Source organism: Prionailurus bengalensis, chromosome B1, assembly GCF_016509475.1.
Source record: "Prionailurus bengalensis isolate Pbe53 chromosome B1, Fcat_Pben_1.1_paternal_pri, whole genome shotgun sequence".
NCBI classification, from domain to species: Eukaryota; Metazoa; Chordata; class Mammalia; order Carnivora; family Felidae; genus Prionailurus; species Prionailurus bengalensis.
This window is the reverse complement of record NC_057344.1, coordinates 146,416,969-146,428,129: the sequence shown is the minus strand read 5'-3', so window position 1 is coordinate 146,428,129 and position 11,161 is coordinate 146,416,969. Positions and strand designations below refer to the sequence as shown.

Genomic DNA, 11,161 nt, shown 5'->3' with positions numbered 1-11,161 from the left:
CCTTTCACCTTCAGCAACTCCAAAGTTACTTCCCGGGTGAAGTCTTCTCTCCCCGCTCTCACCTCTAAGTCCTCCCTCCTCTGCCTGCCGAGGGCCCCAGGTATACATCTAGGTTAACACAGATCACCTTCTAGTTTAGTCTATTTACATGTCTGTCTCCAAACAGGCTCTGAATTCCTCAAGAGCAGACACTCCATTTTTATTCTTTGACTATTCAATGTCCCGCAAAGGCTTTGGCAGGTGACACACGTTCACTGATGATTGTCAACAGAAAACACCTTATTATCATTACTGAGGCTAGGTTTACCTTCAGGCCACATCGGCCCTTCAGTAATCACTGATTCTTCAGCTAAATGCTGTTGTGGGTTGAATTATGTCCCCTCATGGCCACTCCCCAGACCCATAGGTTAAAGTCCTCACCCACAGTACCTCATTGAGAGGCAAGGTCTTTCCAAATTAGAGCGAGGTCAGGAGGGTGGCCCCAATCCAATATGTCTGGTGTCTCTATACAAAGGGGAAATCCGGAGGCAATCACACAGGGAGAACACCGTGTGAATATGAAGACAACCACCCCTAAGCCGAGGAGAGAGGCTTGGCACAGCTCCTTCCGTCTGAGCCCTCAGAAAGAACCGACTTTGTGTGCACTATGATTTGGGGCTTCTGGCCTCCAGAACTCCGAGACAGAAAATGGGTTCTTGTTTAAGCCACCCAGTCTGTGGTTCTTGGTCATGACAGAGTGAGGAGAGTAATGCCAATGCTTGGATATTTGATTTGTTCATTCAGGCAAACAAAAACAAAAACAAAAAAACCCGACAACGTGGCCAGTGTGGAATAACAACGAAGGTCACTTATAAAATTACTTCAGGAAAAAAATGGGAGCTCGTAGTTCACTGTTACTTATTTCAGCTTCAAGCCCATTAAAACTGCTGCTTTCATACCACAAGTAAACTGTGGTTTGCTATTTTTGCCAGGACAAGAGTTATTATAGCCTGAACTTCAGTTTCTTTGTAGGTTACTTATGCTATAAGAGCGCCTGGAGCTTGGCAGATTCTATGATCACCTTGAGTGGGATTATGCCAAATAGGTCTAAAAGCTAAAAGCAAATACCACACTGAGGAAAAGCATCTTAATTACTTACTTTGTACAAACATGACCTTTAAAAAGTACATAGACATTCTTACTCCATTGTGTAAGCCACTGTTAACTGACTGGCGTGGAACTCTTCACAATTATGCAGTTTCCCTCCCTAGGAAATAACAGGTTCATTTGTCCTTTCAATGAATTCATATCCTGCCCCCAAACGTCAACCCCCCCTTTCCCTTACGACAACAAAGCTCGAAAAGCAAACCCAGTTTCCTTATTGGCTTGTGGCAAACACACTACTTAATAAACTGCTCCTTTCATCCTTCAATGAAGGGGGAGTGCATGAACAACAAAAAATTCCCAGGGCTACAGAAAGCACATAAAAGAGGGCTGCGGTGTTGACTCCACCATTCAGACTAGGATCAAGATCAAGCACTGACATGGCTGCTGAGAGCTCACAAAGAAGATTCCTCCTGCTGGCTGTCTTTGCACTGAGCATCTTTGGTAAAGCAGTGACACCTTTTGTATTTTCCTCCTAGGCATTGCAAAAATTTAGAAAAGATTCGAGAGCTGATGAGATTGTATTTAGCATTGAGCAAAATATAGCAACTGTAAAATTGAAACCTTGGCAGAACATGTGTTTAGATTGTGCGGTGTCAAAGAATTTCTTGTTGGATTAATTTAAAAAATATGTTTAGCTTCCTGGATTTATTGAAGTGGAAGGATCTGTGCTTGTCTTAGTCAAGATAACAGCAGGAGCATTACTGCAAATAAGTTTAGGGGTATTTGTTGCAATGATAGTGGACAGATAGGAAGTGCCTCTTTCAACTGATAGAATTCACATAAAATTTTTATGTTGAAAACTTTTCATAGAAGGAAATCAAGTTGATTGTATCTGTAAATAAGTTATTTTATTGACCATGCATACTTTTAAGCAATGAATTATTGGTCTAGTGCACGTATCCATTCCTCAAACATCGTAGATGCTTAATAAACGTTTGTTGATCATAAAAATAGCAGGTGATTAGATTTGCGTGCTTGTCTCTCTAAATTAGCCTCGCGGTACTTATTTTGGGAACTGGGTGTCCTGCTGCATGGATAAAGGAAAAACATAACCGCTATCTTTGTTCTTACTCGGGGTTTTGCCATTCTTTTCTTACACAGCCAATCTCTGTGAGGGGCAAGAGTTGCGATGCCAGTGTATTCAGACACATTCTGATTTTATTTCTCTGAAATTCATTAAACATGTCCAGTTGATACCCGAAGGTGTTCACTGCAACAGGAAAGAAATCATGTAAGTAGTAAAGATGTGGGGGAGAATGGTAGCCTCTAGGATTGGGCTTTGCAACGCGGACATTTGCATTAAAAAAATACGGTACGTTGGGAGTGCCAGAGACCAGGGCCCTGAGCATGATTCATGTACGGTGTGGGAAGATAATTGTCCAGTGGTTATGCTCTCGGAAAATGTCATGTACCCTCTCCAAAAAAGTGAAATGCTCTCAAATAGGAACATGATTAGTGTGTGAACTCTTTTGAGTGGCCTTTGAAGTCAAAGAACATGTGCAAGAAGCAAAGTTACATGGTCCTCAGTAAGAATACATGGGTAATTCTTGATTTTCTAGAGATCTCTCTATTATACACTTGGGCAACATAGTGAGTCCGTATGGCTTAGTGGCTCTCAAAGCCGGTGTGACAATCTTTCTGAAGCATCAGAAATAAGCTCAACAAATATAGAGCTTAGAGGCTGGGGAGAACACTTCTGCATTTTATTGAAACTTTTTAAAATTTTGAACGATATCATACATAGTGTTTTGGCTCATTCCTAAGTAATAAATTATCACAACTCAGTGGCATAGAATAAACCCATTTATTATCTCAAAGTTCTGTAAGTCAGTAGGCCAATGGCTTGACCAGTTTCTTTGCTTAGGGTTTCATAAAGCTTAAATTAAGATGTCAGCTGGGCTGAAGTCTTGTCTGGAGGATCTGGGAGGAATCCACTTCCAAGATGATCTGTGTTGTTGGCTGAAATCGGTTCTCTGCAGTTGTAGGATTGAGGTATCCATATACTTTCTGGCCATTGGCTCATGGTCACTTGAAGCTCTTAGAGGCTACTCTCAGTTTCTTCCACATAGCTTCTTCCATATCCATGACTAAGAATCTATCCCACCCTGATCTGATCTCATGCTTCAAATATCTCTCTTCGGCTACTAACCAGAGATAACGCTGCTTTTAGGGCCCACGTGGTTACATGTGAATTATCTCTCTTTGGATTAATTTAGTCAACTCATCAGTAACCTTAATTGCGTCTGCCAAATCCCTTTGCCATGTAACATGACATAATCATGGATGTAATATCTCATTGTCTTCCTGGAGACAAGGGAGGAAAGCTTGGTGAGTCTTAGGATTCTGTCTAAGATGCATACAAAAGAGTATATAAATATATATACATGCAATTTAAAGATCAGTAATAAAACAAAATCTGTTCACTTGCCACCCAGGCCAAAATCTAGAATATAATTCGTATATCAGAAGCCTGCATGTGCAAAACACCTATTTGGTGTTTGGGTTGAATTGTGTCCTCTCTAAATTTATATTTTGAAGTCTTACCAACCTAAAGCTCAGAGTGTGACTGTATTTGGAGATAAGATCATTAAAGAGGTAACTAAGGTTAGGTGAGGTCATAAGGCTGGGCCCTAATCCAACATGACTAGTGTCCTTATAAGAGGAAGAGACACTAGAAATGCACACACACACAAAGAAAAGCCTGTGAGGACACAGCAAGAAAATGGCCATCTGCAAGCTAAGGTGAGAGGCCTCAGAAGAAACGAAACCTGCCAATACCTTGATCTTGAACTTAAAGCCCCCATACTGTGAGATACTAAGTTTCTGTTGTTCAGGCCACCCCGTCTGTGGTATATTGTTGCAGTCCTAGCAAACTAATACACCTTCGGAATCATATACCCATCCCAAGCTAAGAAATAACTACTATTTGAGCTGCTGTTTCTTGCTTTTTAAAAATCATTAAACCATCTATGTATGAAATCTAAAACAATTACAGTTTTGCCTGTGTTGTGAATTGAATGTGCGTGGATTGAATGTGGATTGAATGAATGCACCCCCAAATTCATATGTTGAAATCCTAAACCACAGCGTTACAGTTATTAGGAGGAGGAAACGTTGGGAGGTGATTGGGTCATGAGGGTGGGGCCCTCATCACTCAACAAAGGGATTAGTGCCCTTAAAAAAGAGACCACAGAGAGCTCCCTAACCTTCCGACATGTGAGGACAGAGTAAGAATGTGGCCTTCTATGAACCAGGAAGCAGGTTCTCACCAGACAGCAAATCCATGGCACTTTGACCACGAACTTCCCAACCTCCAGAACTGTGAGAAATGGTATTTGTTAAGCCACCCAGTCTGTGGTGTTTTTTATATATATAGCAGCCAAAATGGACTAAGACAGCCTGCTTTTGAACTTCAGGGCATCATGCTGTATATACTCTTTGACTTAATTCTATTATTCAACATTTTATTCTACAATACATGCATTCTGATATGTTTAGCTGTCCTTTTTTCAGTTTAAATGACACTTAGTATCCCGTTGTAGGAATACTAACTCAACAAATACCAAGTTTGCTTCTCCAGTCCATTGCTGGTGCACATTTGGGTTCTACCCACGTTTTTGCGATTATCAACATCCTCCATATATGGTTCAGGTATATGAGAGTTTCTCTTATTACTTGCTGGGTTTCATTTAAGGTTTGCACATCTTTGACCTTATTAGGTTATGCCACACTGTATTACAAAGTAACAGTACCAATGAACACTCCTTCCTACATAAAACCATTTGTTGTTTCACATTTGGCCAACATCTGGTGTTGTTAACCTGATGGGTATGTAACAGTATCTTTTATTGCCCGTTTAATTTGCATTTCTCTGTTAATTAATGACGTTGAGTATTTTTTCCATGTGTTCATAAGCATGTATGTTCCCTTTTATGTGAAATTTCTGTTCATTTCTTTGCTTCTTTTCCCACTAGGATACTATCATTTCCCTATTGGTTCACAGGTGTTTTTTACATATTCTGGGTATTAATCGCTTATCAGATTTATGGATAGCAAAACTCATTTTCCAATTTGCGGCTCGTATTTTCCTTCTTTCTATGGTGTCCTTTCAATTAATGTAAATTTGTATTTTTTACATACCGACTTAAACCATATGCTTTTTTTTTTTTTCTGGTTGGCACATTTAGTGTCTCGTTTCAAAAAAAAACTTTCCTTCACAGACTTCACAGAAATATCCTGCTATATTGTCCTCTAAAACTTTTACAATTTTTTTCCATTGTATTTAAGACTTTAACCCACCTGGAACTGATTTTAGGATGTGATGTGAGAGATTTGTTCAATTTTATTTTATTTTTCCGAATAGTTCATCAATTATTCCAGCACTACTTATTAAAATATCATCATTTCCCCACTGATACGCAGTGCTAATTCTACCATAAATTGAGTTCCCCTCAATTCTGAACCCTCTATTCTGTCCCATGAATCGATTTGTCTTTACTTGTGCACTATCTTTAACATCGTATAGTAATTCTTAACATCAAGAAAGGAAAATTCTTCCGTTGTCTTCAGAGCACATTTTCTTGGATTTTTGCTCTTCCATATAAATATTAAAATCAGCTTGCAGATTTGCACTAATTACATCACAATTTTGAGTTTCTTTGACATTATAGATTAATTTGTGAATTATTGACGTTTTCATGATTCTGAGTTATTTCAAGAACATAGAATCCCACTTTATCAATCCCGTAGAAACCCACTTTATCAAGGGCTTCTTTTAATGTCTTGAACCAAAGTTTTATGATTTTCTCCATAAAGGTCTCCATTTCTTTTGTATTATTAAAAAAAACCCCACATTTCTAGTCATTTTATATTTTTTGATGCTATTGTAAAGAATAACTTTATAAAATTTTGTTCTAGTTGTTATTAGCATTTAGACCAACTTTTGTATTGATTTTGTAACCACCAACTCTTTACTTGAGTAGTTTATCTGGCAATAATGGCAGTTTACTTTCCTCCTTTGGAACTTTATGCCTTTTATCTTTCTAGCTTTGTGGAAATGACTGTGGTGATAGCATGTATCCTTATCTTCTTTCTGCTTTCAAATGAAATACTTTCGAGGTTTTACTACTATGTATGATGCTTTGTGGCTATCTGTGTATTGGTAATTTGCTAAGGGGTTATTATTACATTATTATCATTATCGTTTTTATTATGATCTGGTCCTCCATTCATGCAATGAACTTCAAAGAGGTAGAGATTTGTGGTTCTGCGAAGTAGATTTTAAGACTATAGAAGCAGGGTGTCCTAGCGGCTCAGGTGGTTAGGCATCCGCTCCCGATTTTGGCCGAAGTCATGGTCTCACAGTTTCGTGAGTTTGGCCCTGCATCAGGCTCTGTGCTGACAGTGCAGAGCCTGCTTGGGATTCTCTCTTTCTCCCTCTCTCCCTCTCCCACTCAGCTGTCTCTCTCTCAAAATAAATAAATAAACTTAAAAAAAAAAAACTATAGAAGCAACTTAAACTTCAGAATTAATTTAAATAAGCAATTTATGTTCTTCTCTCCCCCAGTAATAAATGAGCCTTTCATGAGGTCCCAAAAGCTAACACAATTAGCCCAGGTATAATGATAAAGAATATAGAGTAAGTGGTTGATAACTGGAATCCCGGAAGATATTACCCTTGTGTAGATTTTCCAGTCTAACAATTGTGTAGCATAAGTCTACTAAATGTTTGCTGCATACTTGACATCTCAAAAACTTTAAGAAAAAGTTTTATCTTTAATTGATTTTTAAAATTTCATTATGTATACTGGTATGACTGAAAGTCATATTCCAATAATAATATTAATGTAGTTTGAGAAATCCATATGTCCATTTTAAATATAAAATTTCATGTTGATATCATTTTAATCAATACATTTAAAACATTATTAAATTATGTACAATTATTTCTTAACCAAAATGCTCTTTTTTTTTTTTTCCAGAGTCACATTGGAAGATGGGAAATTAATTTGTTTGGATCCTAACGCTGAATGGGTGATGATTATTATCAAAAAGATTATCAACAGGTATAATTAACGCCAAGGATTCTCATATTCGAACTCCCTTTCTTTTCTTTTAATTAAAGATATGTATGAATATATACAGACTCTGCCATAGATTAGAATAAAATTACAGTAAGATTAGAATGAGTCTATACCAGAGAATCCAAAAGTGTGGTCCCAAGACCAGCAGAATTATCATCACCTGGCAACTTGTTAGAAATTCACATTCTTAGGCCTCAGCTTAGACTTACTGAAATCAGAAACTGGGGGTCGGGCCCAAACACCTGTGTTTTAGTAAGCCCTCCAGGAGATTCTGATGCATGACCAAGTTTGAGAACCATTGGTTCTTACCTTCTATTTAACATGATATCCAAGTTGACCTGTGTTGTAAGTATCCCCATTAAATATAAAAATGATCTAATATTGCTAGACACTATCTTATGCAGATAAGGTAGGCAGGCAATAGACACATTTGGTGAAAGAAGTTTTAAGGAAAAAAAAATCCCTTTAGAAAAAAAAAATTTACTTCCAGCACAACATTTCTAGAATCCAGACTCCACATGGAATTTGCAAATTGGTGAATGGAGAAGATACATTAAGGACAGGCAGGTGATAATGGGAGTGTATTTGGATTAACTTGTGGGAAAAAAAGTCATGGTAGGATTTTTAAGCCAACGCAGTGCATAAGACAGAGATTATGACTCATATTAGAAAAACTAAATTTTGTGGGTTTTTAAATTAAAAAATGAAAAGGGAGTGCCTGGGTGCCTCAGTCAGTTGAATGTCCCACTCCTGATTTCGACTCAGGTCATGATCCCAGGGTTATGGGATCACCAACCCGCCCCCCCGCCCCCGCCCCGACCCCGCCATCAGGCTCCTCACTGAGCTTGGACCCTGTTTAAGATTCTCTCACTCCCTCTCCTTTTGCCCCTTTCCCCCACTGACACTCTCTCTCTCTAAAATAAAAACAGTTAATTAATTAATTTAAAAAAGGAAAACGAATTAAGGGTATGTGGAACTATGATCCACCAGGGGATCACCTTGGCAGTTGAGTAGTATAATGTGGTGGGAAGAGCTCAGGTTTGTGACTCACAGAGCTATGGGTTAGTGTTCCAGATCCACAACTATAATTTATGTCATTTTGAATAACTCACTTAACATCGAGATTTACATGATTTCGTTTGTTCTTACTTTGCTCTATCATGGGATAATACATGTAAAGTGCTTAATTATGGCTGCTGTCTGTTTTTAGCTTACCGAATACATGAGATTTTTTCTTTATTCTTCTGGGTTTTTTCTTATTTTCTTACAGGGGGCCACACATGGGAAATCCTGTGTATCTGTATAGTCACCTGTTGCTCTGTTTGTATTGTAGTGCCCCTAACTGATGGTCACACAAGGAACATCACATCGTGTGGATATCGGAAGCCCTCGGTATCATCGTGAGCTTGGACATCCTCCAGAGGTTTCTTTCAGAGTAGCATCAAGTTATGCTAATTTCTGACTAAAATGAACTGCCTTCTTTACTTATTCTGACAACCTAAACATTGTTTTCAGGCAGGTGGTTGGCTACTTGTGAGGGAATAATGGAAGGGAGGGTTATGAAATTTCCATTATGTTGTAAGAATATTCTCTAAACTCATATCGTAGGTTAGAGGTTTCCTAGTTAGGCTCACTACACCTTAGTAGAGTCCACCTTTTCCATGCTGTGCCCTACCAGTTAACTTCCGAAGGCACTCTGGCATTTGACCACTGCTTTTCACTTGACCCTATCCTTTGATATTATTCCTAATGACATCAACATTTTTCTTGATTAACTTGTCAACACTCTGGCCTTTTGATTGCTTGAACTTTTAAGTTCCAAAGGCTTTAACTTGCTCCCCATTTTAGTCATCCACAACCTTGGATCTCGGTATAAATAAGGTTGTTTATCTACAGTTGTCAAAACTTCAATGCTTCTTTCACAGGAATTTTTCATTCGTTATAAGATCTATGCATTTAATGAGAAGAAAATGGGGTTCATACAGTTGTATGATAGACTGGTCTTAAATTTTAAGAATTTACTCTTAAATAAAGCAAACCTGATAGATAACCTCAGCCAAGAGTAGAGGCAACCCACCCTAGGAAACTGTAAGGTCGTCAGGTTGGAAGAGGAAGGGAAGGAAATTTAAGACCATTGAGACCCAAGGAAGATCACGAGGATGATGCCTCGGAAAGATGAAATAGAAAATGCAGAACTAAGGCTGTGTTTTAACCATTTAACTTCTTTTAGGTAGAATTTCTGGATATGCAACACCATATTGAGAGAATATATATGTATATAATTTTTTTTTATCGTTCTGAAAATAAAAATGTTTCAACAGATGAGTGATGTTCTCAGTTGGGGCTGCTAACAAATTACCCTAGACTGGGTGGCTTAAACAACAACTTATTTCTCATAGTTCTGGGAGCCAGGAGTCCAAGATCAGGGTGCCAGAAAGGCCAAGTACTTGAAAAGGTCCTCTTCCTGGTTTACAAATAGCTATTTCCTTGCTGTGTCTTCCCATGGAGGAAAAAGAGAGCTAGCTCTCTGACCATCTTTTTTTTTAGATAAGGGCACTAATACCATACATGAGGGTTCTACTCTCATGACCCAGTTACTTTCCAAAGGCTGCACCTCCAAGCACGATCACATTGAGGTTAAGATTTCCGCATACGAACTTTGGAGGGACACAAACATTCAGTCCATAGCGGAAATGAATTCAGTCCCTAGACACTGGAGTCCTTAGGACTTTCTCTTGTCATCTGTTATGTTTTTGCCTCTCTCTGCTGGCCTGGGGTTTCTCTTTTTTCTCTGATTTTTGGGTCTCTATGACAAGTCATCCACAAAAAAATAACTTGCTTTCCCTAAGATTCAATGTCTGATTCCTGAAAGAGAAGATCTCATTGGCTATATCGACCCAGGTGTCCACAGAGGTCCAATAAACTGTGGCAAGGGATAGTGCCCTTTTTATGAATTGAATCCTTCGAAGGATTCGATCACTCCATGTGTGTCTTCATGTGTGAAAGGGAAACACAAAGACAAATGAGAAAATACATTTCCTCAGGAGAGACTCTAGTGCCTTCAAGAGGTGATACGCATGCATTGGAAGAGCCCTGGGCAAAAGGTCGAAGGTCTGCAATTCTGAACAAGTATCGTTGCTTCTCTACACTCCATTGTAAATGTGAAAACATGGCAAACAAAACAAAATCAAATCCTTTTCGTTCCTGCCAGGATTGTTAAGAGGAGATACTAAAATAAAATTGCTTTGAAAATAAGTGTGAAAAATCATAAAGTATTGTATATCAACAACTAGCTCTCAAGTTGGGCTTGCTGCAGGAACTATCTCAGGACCACAAGTACAAGACTGAATAATTTAGAATATCAAATTCCAAATTTCAAGAGAAAGGGATCTAACTGGCACAGTTTATGTCATGTATCCACTCAGGGTCTAGCACCCTAGAACAGAAGAGCGTAAACACACGACGGAGACATGGTCAGGAGCCACCCCAGCATGAGGCAGGCCATTTCCGGAGTAGCTGGTAGACAACTCCGTGGGCTTAAGCAATAGATTAGATTCAGCTAGAGAGACCATTGCTTTACGTGAATCTAAGATGCGCTAGAGAGATGCAAATACAGAATATACAAAAAGAAGATTGAGACTTCAAGAATGGTATTGAGAATATCTAAATTATTTCTGAAAGGAATTCCAGGCAATGAGGGGAGGAGAATGGATGAAAAGTAATATTTGAAAGAATAATGACTAAGAATTTTGCAGACAGATGAAATTGTCACTAATGACTAAGAATTTTGTAGACAGATGAAATTTTCATATTTAGAAGCCCAACAAATTCTAAGCATCATAGAAACATAAAATTCATACCTCACTACATTGTAATAAGCCTGCCAGATCCAAAATACAGAGAAAAGACCTTAGAATGAATAAGCATGACCT

General features: G+C 38.5%; 1 protein-coding gene across 1 annotated transcript; it reads left to right on the top strand.

Annotated features, from left to right (window-relative positions):
- The first annotated feature begins 1,332 nt into the window (after positions 1-1,332).
- LOC122478799 (C-X-C motif chemokine 15-like) lies at positions 1,333-9,551 on the top strand. Its single transcript, XM_043572481.1, has 4 exons — positions 1,333-1,587; positions 2,248-2,377; positions 7,128-7,211; positions 8,563-9,551. The coding sequence occupies exons 1-4, from the start codon at positions 1,524-1,526 to the stop codon at positions 8,573-8,575; spliced, it is 291 nt and encodes a 96-aa protein (XP_043428416.1). The 5' UTR covers positions 1,333-1,523; the 3' UTR covers positions 8,576-9,551.
- The last annotated feature ends 1,610 nt before the right edge of the window (positions 9,552-11,161 follow it).